The sequence below is a fragment of the Lissotriton vulgaris genome, chromosome 7, assembly GCF_964263255.1.
Source record: "Lissotriton vulgaris chromosome 7, aLisVul1.2, whole genome shotgun sequence".
NCBI lineage: Eukaryota > Metazoa > Chordata > Amphibia > Caudata > Salamandridae > Lissotriton > Lissotriton vulgaris.
The window spans coordinates 426,160,049-426,175,711 of NC_141695.1; the positions used below are offsets into that span (position 1 = coordinate 426,160,049).

The 15,663-nt window shown below is 50.4% G+C and overlaps 1 protein-coding gene across 4 annotated transcripts in view; it reads right to left on the bottom strand.

Annotated features, from left to right (window-relative positions):
- Positions 1 to 15,663, bottom strand: part of LOC147701782 (C-Jun-amino-terminal kinase-interacting protein 4-like) — an 861,003-nt gene that overhangs the window by 131,534 nt on the left and 713,806 nt on the right. For all 4 annotated transcript variants that reach the window (XM_086930413.1, XM_086930411.1, XM_086930412.1 and 1 more), the window contains exons 23-24: positions 15,337 to 15,485; positions 4,187 to 4,358 (exon numbers count right to left, since the gene is read on the bottom strand). In XM_086930413.1, coding sequence (XP_086786539.1) covers positions 4,187 to 4,358; positions 15,337 to 15,485 — 321 coding nt within the window. The remainder of the gene's footprint in view (positions 1 to 4,186; positions 4,359 to 15,336; positions 15,486 to 15,663) is intronic.

Genomic DNA, 15,663 nt, shown 5'->3' on the forward strand with positions numbered 1-15,663 from the left:
TGTGGTATGCGGAGTAGTGCGTGTAACCGCCCTGCGTAGGGTGCTTTTCCCGCCAAACATCCACCAGGTCCAGCTTCGTCATTTCCGCTTTCATGTAGATAGCTGACGCAACTGGCCGCCTTACGGGGCCCGCCGAACGGTCCCTGTCTGGGTCAAACACAAAGTTGAAATCACCCCCCCATAACATTTTAGTGTGTGTGTGTGTTCTACATGCAGCTGACAGTGCTGTATAAAACTCCGGGCTATCATGGTTAGGGCCATAAACATTTACCAGGAGCAGGTCCTGCCCCCTCCCCGTGCACCTAGCCACTACGTATCTGCCCTCAGTGTCCACAGTTAGTGGGGTAAGTTTCAGTCTCGAGGCAGGGTTAACCCAGGTGATCACACCGCGGGCGTGGGAAGTGAAACCCGCTACTGCTATATTTCCTACCAACCCTCTGACCTTTAGCATCCTACTGTGTACAGGCAGGTGTGTCTCTTGTAGCATGGCCACATCCACTCGATGCCTGTTCAGGAAGCTCATCACCTTCCTCAGCTTCCGATGATCATTCAGCCCTCTCACGTTCCAAGTTAGCAGGGACAGCGCGCGCCTCGGTTGCGGGTCCCCAGACTCTACAGCGGCAGACATCTTAAATCACAGCACATCGTATCGACTCCATCGGGTGATGTCTGACAACCAAGCAGTACATCATCGCTCAGGTCAGGCAGACATCCACCCAGCACATTCTCACACATCATTCGCCAGTCATCAACAGCAAGCCACGGGCCCCCCGGTTCCCAAACAGCAAACCCCTCAACTTTCGCCCATCCACCCTCCCCCCTGACCCTGCCCCACCCACAGCTGACCACCCCCAACCCGGCCAGACAGCACCCCCCACTTTTCCCCATCAACACAAGTGCCCCAAAGTAGCGGGCAACACTAGTCCCAACTCCCTGGTGAGTTCCTCAGCCAAAAGCACAGGGGCAAAGCGTGCCGAGACTACGTAGTCACCACCAGTGGTGCAAAAGTTCGCTTATTTCCAGTTCCGTCCCCCCGCTTTGCCCCCCGTGTCGTAATACCTCAGACTGGACTCACCCGATCCCCCTCCGCCCCCCCACCCGTATCAATCATATCCCAGTGATCACCACACCAGCTGACGTGTTTGGGACCATGAACAACAATGCAGCATGAGTCATTGCGACACGTCGCTCGCCGTCTCTCGGCCATTGTCTCTAGTCCAGGCCGCAGCCCATAACCGGGAGACTCCGCGTGCATTCATAGTACATCACACAGCAATTACACTCTTACTGGGAATACAGCCGACCTGGCGCCTCAGTCCTGTTCTTCCATAGTCGATACTTCCTCCGCGTCCTCCTCGTGTCGCTGTCGGTGTTCCTTGCGTTCTTTGGCCCAAGTTTTCAGTGATTTCTGCAGTTCCTTCGGGTCCGTGAAGAAGTACGATTTCCCGCCGGTGTTAATTCTCAATTTGGCCGGGTACAGCATCGCATAGTCTAGGCCCAGCTCGCGCAATTGCTTCTTATGTGGTATGAACTGGCGGCGTTCCTCCTGTACCTTGGCCGTGAAGTCCGGGTACAACGATATCTTCATGCCGTCCACCTGTAGTTGTCCTTTCTCCCTGGCCAGTCGCAGGGCCGTGTCCCTGTCCCTGTAGTTTAGGAGCTTGGCAATTATGGGCCGGGGTGGCAGTCCGGGTTGGGGTTGAGGGCCCAGAGTGCGGTGTGCTCTCTCCACTATGAACATTGGGGAGAAGGCCTCCTCCCCAAGTAGCGTTTTCAGCAGGCGTTCCACGTAGAGCTCCATCTTGCCTGTCTGCGTTGTTTCCGCCACACCCGTTATGCGAATGTTCTATCTACGGGAGCGCGCTTCCAGGTCCTCGGCCTTATCACGGATCACTTGGAGCAGCCTGCCGAACTGCCGACGGTCTTTGTCCCACTCGGTCTGTGCCTCCTCCGCTTCCGTGAGCCTCCGTTCCGCCATGTCTAGGCGTTCGGCATGTTTGTCCACACGTTCCGCCATGCGGTCCATGCGGTACGACAAATCATCGATCTTGGAGCCCACCGCCTCTATGCTGTTCTGAATGCCTTTCTCCATCGCCGCTAGCAACTCTCTAAGGTCCGCAGGGGTCGAGGACGCCGCGGCTCCTTTCGGGGAGGCATCCGCCGCCTGTGACTCCGGCCCCCTCGTTTTCCGGCGGTCGAACGAGAGTTTCGCTTGAGTCGCATCATTTTTCCCCATATTGGCGGTCCAGTACCAGCGCTGATCTCACCCTGGAAATATTCAGCAGTAGCCGCGGGCGTAGCGTAGTGCACACTCCACAGTCCCCGCTAGCGAGCCTAAGATGGCGGCCGCGTCGCGGGAGCGACCTCAGGAGTGCCCCTCGTGTCTGGGTGCGCCAGCCACTCGGTGCATGGACTGGCCCCGATGGTGTGCAAATGGTAGGGTCCCTGCAGACGTATCCTCCCTACGCCTGTACATCCAGATGGGCCTTGGTGGGCTTGCGGGTCGCGCCCCGTCCCAGTATCTGCAGGCTGCGTTCTCCGGCTCCTCCGGGTGTCAGGGCCGCACGTCTGGTGACGTCGTGCAGGCCGCGCCACAGGGCAGGCCGCGGCTTCAGGCCTGGTCCGCGCCTCTCTCCGCCGCCAATCTTGCGCGGGTCTTTACCCACTGCCACCGGCACTCCGGGCCGCACAACCGGGTCAGAGGGCCTCCGGGGGTCACCAGGCACCGAACCCAGTCAATTCGGCATTAAGCAGGATAGTTTTTTAGATTTTTAAGGGGCTTCAGCGAGGAGCCGAAAGCTCACACGTCCGCCATCGACGCCGGCTAGCTCCGCCCCCGCTTGTGGTGCATTACTAGCTGAGCTTGGAATTTACCATATGGTCGCATCCTGGGGCATCGGATGCAAGGGGTGAATGCACATTGCTTTGAATTTACAGAAAATCTCATGAAATATATTTGGGACAAGGATTAGGTGCAGTCCTTATAGCTTGCAGTCCCTAAGCTTTTGAAGAGTTGATATTTAAACATTGCCAATTTCATAGAATTGTGAAAAACTCTGAGGGGGGTCCGAGGATTTTGTTTTCCACCATGGGGGCAGAACATTACACATTTTGAAGACCACTGCTGTGGAAAGGGCAGCCAGTTGTTTGGTTGCTATGCTTTAAACTTGTACAATGTTAGTGTCCAGGTCTTGACATGAAATGTAGATTTTCCACAGCCTGTTTGGCACAAAATCTGGATTCTACCAGCGACATTGAGGGTAACATCATTTCACACGGTTATCCAAACCCTTGGGAAAATTATCTACTTTTTTCCCTTACAATTCGAGTCTAGATTGGTTGGATAAATGGTTATGTCATGTCAAAGTAACGAAAGTAGAAGTTTGCAAAAAGAAGTTAATGAGCAGATTTCATATAGAAGTTTTACTGTTTTCTATGCTGTTTGCTTGCAGCAAATGTAAAAGACGGGAGAAGACTGTGGCTCAGATATTGAACTATGAAACGTTACTGAGTTCTACATTCTCTAAAAGGGCTGCAGAATGTAGTGGCAATAAACGTGGCATTACATAATATTAGCCTCTGTGTCTTTAATACAATTCAAGAATTGCACAGTGTCCAATATATTTCTACCACAAAAATCATTGGATTTTTTCCATAGAATATATATATATTTTTTCACCAGTATGACACTTCCCCTAAATGGCCTTGTTAGATCAGGCTGGCCTTCTTCATTTTTGGAGAGTTGCCATGAGGAAAATACCTGAACTTAGCATTCTATTACACACTACCCTACAAGAGTAAGCACTGTTTCATCTCAAAAGATACTTAAAGTCAAATCCCAAAGAGCAGTTCAATGAGCTCACGGAGCATTTAGCTCTTCTAGTTCCAAGGGCAAGACCAATAATTGTAACATGGATTGCCTAACTGCCTTCTTTCAAACCACAGTGTGGCTTGACACACACCAAGGTAGAAATGACAGAATGGAAAGTATGAGAGTAGCATAACCAACGACAGAAAAGTCACTATATGCAACAGTCAAGATATGTATATGGGGTCCAATACTTGAATTAAAAGGTTACTCAGTCTTTCCTTAAACTAATATGTGTGTGGCTGTAATGACCTTGAAATGGCACACTCAAACAGCTGAATGAAGTTGTTTTTCAAATGACAGTGGTCTTTTGCTCACCCAACATCCTGTGCACAAAGGGTTCCAGTTCCAGTTCCTGCAGAGGTTGACCTGTGTGGGAATGGAAGAGGCGCAGAGTAGCATCCAACCGCACCGATACCCACACACCCTCCTGGGCTGACACCATGAAGCGCACCTGGCTCTCTGGTCGTGAGGTAGCTTCGAACCATTTCTGTCAGAGAGAAGTGTAACAACAGCTCACAAATGTGACATAATAAGCTGTGTCAGCATATATAGTTTACTTTTTATTGGACACAGACTAGCCAACTTACCTTCCATCCTCATTTCCTATATGCTCCTATACTTGCCGGCCCGAATGGACTACTCAAACTAGCACCACACACCGATATTATACCAAACTATACGCCACCTACCTTAGTAACTGACAGACACAGATTTATCACACTGTTGTCCGCAAAGACACCTCAAATATAAAAAAAATGTAAATCAGACTTTTCTGTCTTGTTTCTACCAAGTGAACATATTTGTTTTCCTTCACTCTTGTGGCTGCCTGTTTTCACTTTTGAACGTAGAATATGCTAGCCAGGTTGTAACATTACCATACTTCGGTATTTTCAGTATAGTATGGGGTCTGAACAAATTACATTACATTTGAATTACTAGAACATTCACTGAACTGTAGGCCAAGATCAGCTGTGGCGTGTAACAGGTTTATAGCCAAAAATCATATGTGTAATGCTTTCTCCCTCTTGCTTCCAATCGCTTAATAGCTGCACTCTCTGTTCTAACCACTACTAGATTCCTCAAACTTTTCTCCTAACTTTACAACTTCTTCATCCCACTCCTCACATAATGCTACTAGCCTTAATATCTGTAAGTCTCAGTCTGTAACTCTGTTACTCTCTCTAACATTACAGTAGTCTTAAAACCTCAATGCTAATGCACCAAGTTTAGGATGATGAGCTGTTCTATTAAAGACCCTGAATCTTGCCCTAACTCTGATCTCTTTCCGGAGAGAGTCACTGACTTACTGGCAGATTATGAACCTACAATCCTTCTGAATTGTTATCCTCATCACTCACCAAAGCTCATAAATTTCCACATTCTCAGGCGACGGAGTCTGGGGAATAGTCTATACACCCTAAAGAAAGCAGACTAAATGCCAAGATCCTTCTTAATGTTCTGCCTGCAAACTTTAGTAAGGTGAAAAAGTTCTCATTTCACTGCCTACTGAATACTTTTAACTCTTTAGCAAAACACAAAGTAGAAATCGTTGAGACAATCATCAACTTGGATCTAATGCACTTCACTGAAACTTGTCTTAATGATAGCTCACCAAACATTAGCGATCTGCTATTTCACCCCAAATACTCCATTATGTGCTGTAATTTAGAAGGCAAAATTGATAGCTAAGTGGCAGTAATCCATAGGTAATCTTCATATAGTAAAAAACAGCCAGTGGTGCATATTCATTCTTCGAATGACCATTTCAGGAAATTGAACCCATCAACTCCTGTCCCCAAAAACTAAATGCCATCTACCATTCCATTAGAGAGATAACTTAGCCTTTGTCAAAGAACTCTTTGAGAAAATAAAAAAGTAACTGATCTTACCCGACAACATTATCTTCGTGGGGACCGAAACCTTCTTTAGAGTACACCAAATTACTTGGCAGTTCCTGTACTTGCCTCCTTCTTAAATAAGAATGAACTCATTCAACACTGTCGCATAACAGCTTAAACAAGTCACATCCGAGTTCATTGGTCTGACTTTGTAGACCTTTTTTATTCTGTTCAACATTTCCAACAGATCGCATGAATTCAGAACTCTAGAAACGTTTATCTTAACCTAATGAATACCTCCAAAAACCTTCACTCCATATCACAAAGCTGAATGTAAATAACAAGTAAAGAACAAATCAATGTGCATCTTTGCACCTCTCAAGAGGGTTAAACGTAAAACCTCTCATCAATATTTTACTGAGGAACTGAATGTAGAGAGGAAATCATAAACCCTTTGGACAGAATCTGGCAAATGGCACTCAGCATTTAACTTAGAAAACCTAAGAGCAGATAAGAGAAATACATTTCCTAACACTGTCGGAAAACATTAAACAGTTTGAAGTAGTCAAACTTGCACAAGATCCTCTCCAATCATTCACAGTCAAAGACCTAGAACCAAATGTGATGAATTTGCATACGTTTTTTAAATACAAATTAAATCTACTGAGCTTATAATGCTACCTTACCAGGCCTCAGCTATCCAATTTTGTTTAGTCCCACAAAACACAGAAACTTTAAGCATGCTTGGCAATTTATCAATGAAATCTCCTGAAATAAACCGATCCAAACTACAGACACCGTGATACCATCCAATGACTACTTCTGGGTCTCTCGCTAAAGATACGAAAATTCATCTTACCCCCCTTTTTAGTGAACTTGTCACTTACGCAAAGTAAATTACCTGCAGGTTTCAACTGTCAGTGAACTCTCACTTACACTGAGAATATGGGGATTAAAAACGAACAGGTTTCAGTCCAGTAGAGAAATCTGTTGCAGCGGAACTTAAATAGTACATAAGTGAAAATGACCTCCTTGGCTAATACCAGCCTCATTCGCAGACAGGCTGCAGTACAAAGATAGTCCTTTTTCAGGTGATGCCTAACATATATTTGGCTAGGGTATTTCTTGTCTACTTATTCTTCTTGACCAGTTAGATTTTGGCCATTCTCAACAACAAAATACTTATTATTACAGTGTTGGGGTGGTCCTGATGGATACAGGGTTGTTGTTTCAGATGCTGGATGCATAGATGAAAAAGGCCTGCTGCCCTTTTTCTTTTTTAACACTTCTTAGTCTGCATTCTGATGGTACCTTGGCTGCGGTTGGAAAGAAAATCACCAGGTGAGCTTGTCAACAAGAAATGTGCAAGTGCTGGTCATGATGCACAAGTTACTACTTGTGTAACGATATATCTGTAAGAGACATTAGTTAGTGATAGATTCCTTACCTTAGAATATCACCAGGCGTCAGACTGGATCCGTAAAGTTTTGCGTAGCAGTACCCTTGCGCGTCGGCAGGCGTCGTCTGCGGCTCCGCGTCCGTCGTAGGCGTCGTGGGCGCCGTGATGACGTCGTCGGAGTACTTAGACGCCGCCTCCGCATGCTGACGTCAGTTCTTAGCCACAGCTTTTCCGCGCCAGAAGCGCAGAGCCATGACAAAAACCGACACTGGTGCCAAGAATCTAGGGCCCTGAAAGGGGATGACCTTAACCCTAGATATCTGTTCGCAGAACGGGGAGGATGGGTGGGTTGGTAAGGAATCTATCACTAACTAATGTCTCTTACAGATATATCGTTACACAAGTAGTAACTTGTGCATCTGAAAGAGACACGTTAGTGATAGATTCCTTACCGTAGAATAGATACCCCAGCAATACCATCCCCGTGGTGGTGGGTCTGCGAACCAATATTTACACCAGAAAGTCTTGGAGAACAGAGCGGCCAAAGTAGCCGTCCCTCCGGACTTGACTGTCCAGGCAGTAGTGCCTAGCAAACGTGTGCAACGAGGCCCACGAAGCTGCCTGGCAAATGTCCTGCAAGGGCACACCTCGGCCCAAGGCAGTTGTAGTGGCCGTGGCTCGAGTGGAATGAGCCCGCAGCCCAACAGGTGGTTCCTTCTTAGCCAAGGAGTAACACGCCTGAATGCACATGATAATCCATCGAGAGATGGTCCTCTTGTGCACCGCTTTCCCTGTCTTAGCGCCCGCGTACCCAACAAAGAGTTGATCATCCACCCGGAACTGGCGTGTGCGATCCAGATAGAACGAGAGCGCATGTTTTGGGTCCAGACGGTGGAGCCTCTCCTCCTCTCTCGAGGGGTGCGGAGGCGGAAAGAAGGTGGGCAATGTGATGGACTGCCCAATGTGGAAGGCCGTGACCACCTTTGGCAAGAAGGAGGGCCTAGTCCTCAAAACAACCTTGTCCGGATGGACTGACAGGAAAGGAGGCTTACAAGAGAGGGCCTGGAGCTCACTCACTCTCCTGGCAGAGGTGATGGCTACCAGGAAGTCAGTCTTCAAAGAAAGAAGGCGAAGTCGACAGTTATGAAGTGGCTCAAAGGGAGCGCATATCAGAAAGGTGAGAACCAGGTTCAAGTCCCACTGAGGCATCACGAAAGGAACAGGAGGAAAGGTATGAGTGATGCCTTTCAGGAATCTGTTAACAATAGGGGACTTGAACAAAGAAGGTTGGTCAGGCAGCCTCCGAATGGCTGAAAGAGCCGAAAGATAGCCCTTGAGAGTGCCCAGAGCAGAGCCCTGCTGGGCAAGAGAAAGAAGGAAGAGAAGAACCTCAGAGAGAGGGGCATTGAGGGGATCCACAGCCTTTGCTGTGCACCATGCCACAAATCTGTTCCACCTGCAGGCGTATACCGTCTTTGTGGAGGGACGCCTGGCTGCCAGAATGATGTTGCAAACTTCAGGAGGCAAGTCAAATGGCCTCAACTGTCGCCGCTCAATCTCCAAGCATGGAGGTGGAGACTGGACAGGTTCGGGTGGAGGACCGTCCCCTGCTGCTGTGACAGAAGGTCCTCCTGAAGAGGCAGACGAATCGGGGGATCGACTGACATGCTGAGTAGCTCGGGATACCAGTACCTTCGAGCCCAGTCCGGAGCCACAAGGATGACTTGTGCCCGGTCGCGCTTGATCTTCTTCAGCACTCTGGGCAGAAGAGGTATAGGCGGAAAGGTGTACAACAGACCGCAGCTCCACTCGCGACGAAAAGCGTCTCCGAACGAGCGCTGCCTTGGAAATTCCAATGCGCAGAACAGATGACATTGCGCGTTCTCTTCGGTGGCGAATAGATCTAACCAAGGCTCTCCCCATCGCAGAAAGAGGCCTTGCGCCACGTCCGAGTTCAGACGCCATTCGTGATCCATCGAGCACCGACGGCTGAGGTCGTCCGCCCTGGCGTTCAGAGAACCGGCCAGGTGTTGAACCACCAGAGTCACGCCCTGATGTTCCAGCCATTGCCAGAGACGCAGAGCCTCCTGGCAAAGGGTCCATGACCCCACTCCGCCCTGTTTGTTGCAGTACCACATGGCGGTAGTGTTGTCGGTGAACACCTGCACTGCACTCCCTCGGACAGACGGGAGGAATGCCTTCAGTGCCAGACGAATCGCCCGCAGCTCCAACAGGTTGATATGGAGCCGGGACTCCGCCGGAGACCAGAGTCCTCTGATCTCCGCCTCTCCCAAGTGGCCTCCCCAGCCCTGGAGGGACGCGTCCGTCACAACTACGTGCTCCGGTTGGGGAAGGGAGAGGGATCCAATCGCGGTCCGTGAGCCACCACTGCAGCTGTTCCGCAGTGCCCTCCGAGATCAGGACCTGGTCGGACAGGTTGCCCCGGTGCTGGGCCCACTGAAACTTCAGGTCCCACTGCAGAGCCCGCATCCGCCACCGTGCGTGATGCACCAGAAGGATGCAGGAGGCTATCAGCCCCAGAAGCCGCAGCGTCAACCTTACCGAAACCCGGGATAACGTCCGAAAGACCGGAATCACAGCCTGTATATCCCGGACCCGCTGTTCGGGCGGGTAAACCCGAAACTGCGCTGAGTCAAGAACCGCTCCGATGAAAAGGAGCTTCTGAGAGGGGCACAGGTGTGACTTCGGAACATTGATGGAAAATCCCAGCTGGTGCAGGAGATCCGCCGTAGTCTGGAGGTGGCTGACGACTGCCTGGGGCGAGCCCGCCTTCAACAACCAGTCGTCTAGGTAGGGGAAGACTGACACCCCTAACCTGCGCAGGTGAGCTGCGACCACCGCCATCACCTTCGTGAACACCCGTGGTGCGCTGGTAAGGCCGAAGGGGAGCACGGTAAACTGAAAGTGCTCGTGGCCTACCGTGAACCGAGGTAACGCCGGTGGGCCGGCAGGACGGGGATGTGGAAATATGCGTCCTGCAAGTCCAACGCTACCATCCAGTCTCCTGGGTCTAGGGCAGCCAAGACCTGAGCCAAGGTCAGCATTTTGAACTTCTCCTTCCGGAGGAAGCCGTTGACGTTCCTCAGATCCAAGATAGGGCGTAGGCCCCCTTTGCCCTTCTTGGGTACCAGGAAGTAGTGGGAGTAGCAACCACGAACTACTTCTGGCCCAGGAACGCGCGCGATGGCCCCTTTGGCCAAGAGGGCCGAAACTTCCTCCTGCAGGAGCCGCAAGTGATCCCCCGATACGCGGTGGTGTTGCGGTGGCATGGCTTGAGGGGTCGTCTCGAAGGGGAGGGAGTAGCCCCTCCGGACGATCTGCAGCACCCACCTGTCCGAAGTGACAGTGCGCCAGTGAGAGTGGTGATGGCGAACCCTGCCTCCCACTGGCGTCACATGGGCCGAAAAGCACGGACTAGGAGGGTTTAGAGGCGGATGCTGCGGGGGCAGGTGTGGACTGGCTCCGCTTGGTCCCCCGACCGCCTCCACGGCGGTTCCCACGGCCGCCGCCGCGCTGGACGACAGTTTGCCGCGAGTGGCTGGCGGCACGTGTGGGGACGCCCCTTCCTTGGCCACGAAAGGGGCGAAAGGCACCCACTTGCTGGCGCGGGGCCGAGAGGCCCAAGGTCTTGGCCGTAGCCCTGGAGTCCTTAAAACGCTCAAGCGCGTGGTCTGCCTTGTCGCCAAAGAGGCGACGGCCATCGAACGGCATGTCCATGAGTGTATTCTGGACGTCTGCCGAGAAGTTGGCGGATCTCAGCCAGGCGTGGTGTCGTATCGCCACCGTCGTAGCCATCGCTCTGCCCAGCGAGTCAGTAGTATCCAGTCCGCACCTGATTGAATACTTCGCTGCGTCCCGGCCTTCCAGTAGGGCTTGGCCGAGTTTGGCCCGTACCTCCAACGGACACTCTGGCAGCACCTCCGCCACCGTTTCCCACAGAGAGTGGGTGTAACGGCCCAAGAGGCATGCGGTGTTGGAAGACCGCAGTCCACAGCTAAGGGACGAGAAAACCTTCTTGCCGTAGGCCTCGTACCTCTTGGATTCCCGATCGGGGGGGGCCGTCGGGAAGGCGGTCTGGGAGTTAGAGGCCTGGATAACCAGACTCTCGGGGGTGGGGTGGGTGGACAGGAAACATGGGTCGCCCCGGGGCCGGGCGGTGGCGTCTGGCCACGTTCCTATCTACAGGCGAACCTGTAGCGGGCCTGGACCAAGTGCCCAAAAGAACGTCCGTCAAGGCCTCATTAAACGGCAGCAGAGGCTCCATGGAGCATGACTGCGGCTTAAGGACCTCAGTGAGGAGGTTAGTCCTCACGGCCGCGACGGGGAGCTCAAGGCCCAAGGCCTTAGCAGCCCTCATCAACACCACACCATATGTCGCGCCCTCCTCCGAAGCCACGGTAGGAGGAGAGACGAATCCAGGGTCTGGAGAGGTGTCCAGGCCACTGGCCTCCCCAAGGTCTCCTGTCCAGTCCATGTCAGTCTGACATTCCCTTGTCAGAGGGTCCTCAGACCCCTCCCAATTCTCCTCGTCCCCCACCTCCTGAGATTCAGGGTCATAAGTGAGTGGGGTGGGTTCATAGAATTGAAATTCTCCGGCGTCGAGAGCGGCGCCGGCAGGCGTCGACCCGACGTTGGAACCCAGTGAGAGGAGGCATTGGGGACGGCGCCGCCCGAGGACGGCGCCGGATGGGACACCACACGGATCGACGCCGGGGGGGGTCGTAAGGTCCACCGGTGACGATCCAGCGCCCGACAAGGGCCCAGCGGCGCCGGGCCCGAAGGCACCGACGACACCGGGGCCGCTGTACCCTGCGGCGCCGAGCCCGAGGGCAGCGGCGGCGTCGGGATCGTGGAGCCCTGCGGCGCCGGGCCCGAAGGCGCCGGCGGAGTCGAGGCCGAAGCACCCGACAGCATCGGGGTCATAGCCCCCGACCCACTAGGGCCCCCAGACGGGTTCACTGGGCCCGAAGGTGCCGCGGAACCCGTCGGAGGAGAAAGGGACCTCATGGCCATGAGGAAGCGCTCGATCTCCTCCGGCGTCGCGTTCAGCCCAGGGACCGGGGGGTATGGGGCCGAACGCGGCGCCCGCGACTCGCGAGGAGCCGCGTGGGCGGTGTCACCCGAACCCCCGGCCGCGTCGCGCGAGCGTCGCGGGGAGTCAGAAGAGCGATGATGTCTCTTCGACTTCTTATGCTTCTTACCTGACGACTTGGACCCGTAGGAGTGGCGCCGACTCCCGGAGCTGTGACGGCTCCGTCCCCGCGACCTGTCCCTCGACCTCCCGTGGGACCGGGACCGGGACCGGGACCTCACACGGCGAGGGGCCGACTGACGGATCTCGAATCGCCTGCGGGACCGCTCCCGCCTGGCCTTCCTCGAGAGGGCCGACAGTCGGAGCAGGCCTCGTCGTCATGGTCGACGCCCAAACACATCAGGCACAAGCGTTGGGGATCCGTGACCGACATGGTACGGTCGCACTCGTCGCAATGCTTGAAGCCGGGCATCCCTAACGGCACCGTCGGAGTCGTAAAGACTTCGAAATAGATCAAAAAGATCAAAAGTTTAGTCAAAAAGTGACTAGGGAACTGCTCTTTCCAGATCTGCGCTGGCTGGCGCGGAAAAAAGAAGAACTGACGTCAGCACGCGGAGGCGGCGTCTAAGTACTCCGACGACGTCATCACGGCGCCCACGACGCCTACGACGGACGCGGAGCCGCAGACGACGCCTGCCAACGCGCAAGGGTACTGCTACGGAAAACTTTCCGGATCCAGTCTGACGCCTGGGGATATTCTAAGGTAAGGAATCTATCACTAACGTGTCTCTTTCAGATGGCTCTGTAAATGAAGCAGTTGTTTTTGAAGATGATGCGAGCCAGCAAGGAAACAAATTTGAGTTTCATCACGATGGAGTGATGTGTTCAAATAAATTCAGACCCAGGATGTAACATGCTGCGACGAGTAGTATGGTTTAAGAAGTGCCTGTGTGGAGAATAGAAGGCCATAGAGTAGAGCGATACACCTTTCTGATGTGAGAGTACATGGCTTGAACAGCAATTCTGAAGTCGCTTAGAGGAAGAAAGTTTCATTTTCTTTATAAGAGAAAGATGGTATCAAGCCATCTTTGATTATTTGGGGAAATGTGGTCAATAAGGGTTGGTATCTAGGGTCAATCTAAGTGCCTTGGTAAGTGGTGAATGTTGGGGCTCCAAGTTGTCAATGAACCATGTTTGTAGATATTCTTGTTTGCTGTTCCTGGCAAATAACAGGAATTCTGTCTTGGTTGGGCTGAACTTCTGGCAGGCCCTAGACAGCTAGGTTTGGATGACATACAGGCAGTGCTTCAGGTGTTGAATGTCTGAAGCATAGACGACTTGCAGGTAGATGTGTGCATCATTGGCAGATTAGTAAACCTTGATGTGGTTATCTGTGAGTAGAGTGCCAAGCAGCTCGATCTAGATGCTGAAGATGACCGGGAAAAGTATGGAATCCTGGGAGACTCCGCAGGTGATAGGGATCTTTTGGAACCTGGAGGTGCCCATATGAGCCAATTGATGATGGTTGAAATGATAGGAACAGAACTATGAAGGTAGGAACACATGTCTGGTAAATCCCATAAGAGACTCTAGGGTGCACATGAGGGTGGGATGGTAAACTGCGTCAAAGGCTGCTCCGAGGTCTATCAATATCAGGAGGCAGGGGGTCATCACTATCTATGGTAAAGAGAGCATTATCTACGATGTGTACGGTAGTTGTCTCCATGCTCTGTGAAACGTATCCCACTGTCAATATCATCTTGTATAATATTCAAGTTCACTCTGAGGCGGACTGTACCAATTTTTAAGACGGTTATTCTGAGATCATTGCACAAAATCACTTGGCTTCATTCTGACAAAGATTAAACCATTAATCGCAAAAACAACACTGCCAACAGCAACAAATTTGTGCTAAGACACTTGCAAAGTAAAAAACCTTTTGTTCCGAAATAAATCATTAAGACAACAGTACATTTCTTAGTTCTATCAAGGCTTGACAGTGTAAAACAGACTTTTTTAAAGGTTTACAAAAGCAAAAATAGACCCACTTAAGAACTCTTTTCAGGGAGGGGAATGTTTTCCCTTAGAAGTAAACAATAATATCACATCACTCCCATGATATTCTCACCTCAAGGCTACCCACTGAAGGTAGTCCATGTACACAATCGCCTGTATTACACACAAACTCTTAAACACTGGATTCGTCAACATCTGGCTTAGAATTCTACATGGTCAATGCTCTTTACAGAATGCTCAATCTCTCCTCCTCAAGCTTCATAATTCATGAAACAAAGCATACTGAACCAATCTTTCTTTAGGTGCGCCCCTTAAATAAATACCTCTACTCCTTCTCTACAGGTTACTCATAACACACTTGATTCAAGAAAGGCCTTAGAAGTCTTCTATTGGTACATTTCCAAGTCTAATCTTTTTAATCACTTTACTTTTTTCAGGGCAACTGTATACATTCCTCGCCTGAATTAGAACTAAATTATGATGTGACATTAAAACTTATCTTCACCCTCCTAATGTCCCAAAAAATCATAATAATGTATTACCTATAGCAGGTAGCGAGTTTTAACATACTTTTCTCTCACTGCTAAAAATTCCTATAAATAATGCTGGACTTCCCAATTTTCCAGTGTGTACCGAATAGAACTCTTCTATATATATTTTTTCTTTTTGTAATTATTTCTGTAAATGATCTAACTTTACTATCACATTACAAGAATTAATCTTGAAGGATTAACTTAATATGAATCCAGAATGTTTATTTACCAATGACTCTTTTACTAGGTTTGTTCCCTCAATGTGCTCTTTTAGTAGCACCTAAATATTTGTGTTTGTATATTTTACAGCAAAATAAATCTAACAACCAGGGCAATGTTTGAGCTATTAAAAAAAATAAAGAATGAGAGAAATATATGAGAGAAATATCCAGCATCATAACAAATCTTCCCTGCATATCTAATTCATGTTTGAAATGTAGGCTTTCAAAATGTGCACAGATACCCGCGCGCACACACGCATATATTGAGTGATGGAGGACCCTACTGAAAGGATACACTTCTAATGAGACACATTTGCACTTCACTCAATAAATGGATTTTAATGTACCTTCTACTCCATTTATTCTAATATGGGCATTATCTTTGCTCAGTCATGGATCCTGTACCTCAATTTTTGATGTCCGTGGCTCCACTATATAGATTCGATTTCTATAGCCACACCAGACCTTATTGTGCACAGCCACAGCACAGCGAACAGACTGTTGAGGTCTTCCTAAATCTACCACACGAGGGTTCTCCAGGTCCCATTTCCGTTCTAGAAAGTGACAAAAATAAAATAAAAGAAAAAATGAAAACATGCTGTCATTAACACATCAAGAAAGATGTGAGAAAGGTAGGTGTTGTTACTGATGTTGTACTAAAGATTGCAAATGGGGACAAGTCATTCATTCACCTTCCTGTTAACTTTAACATTAGGAAGATGTAACTCTGAA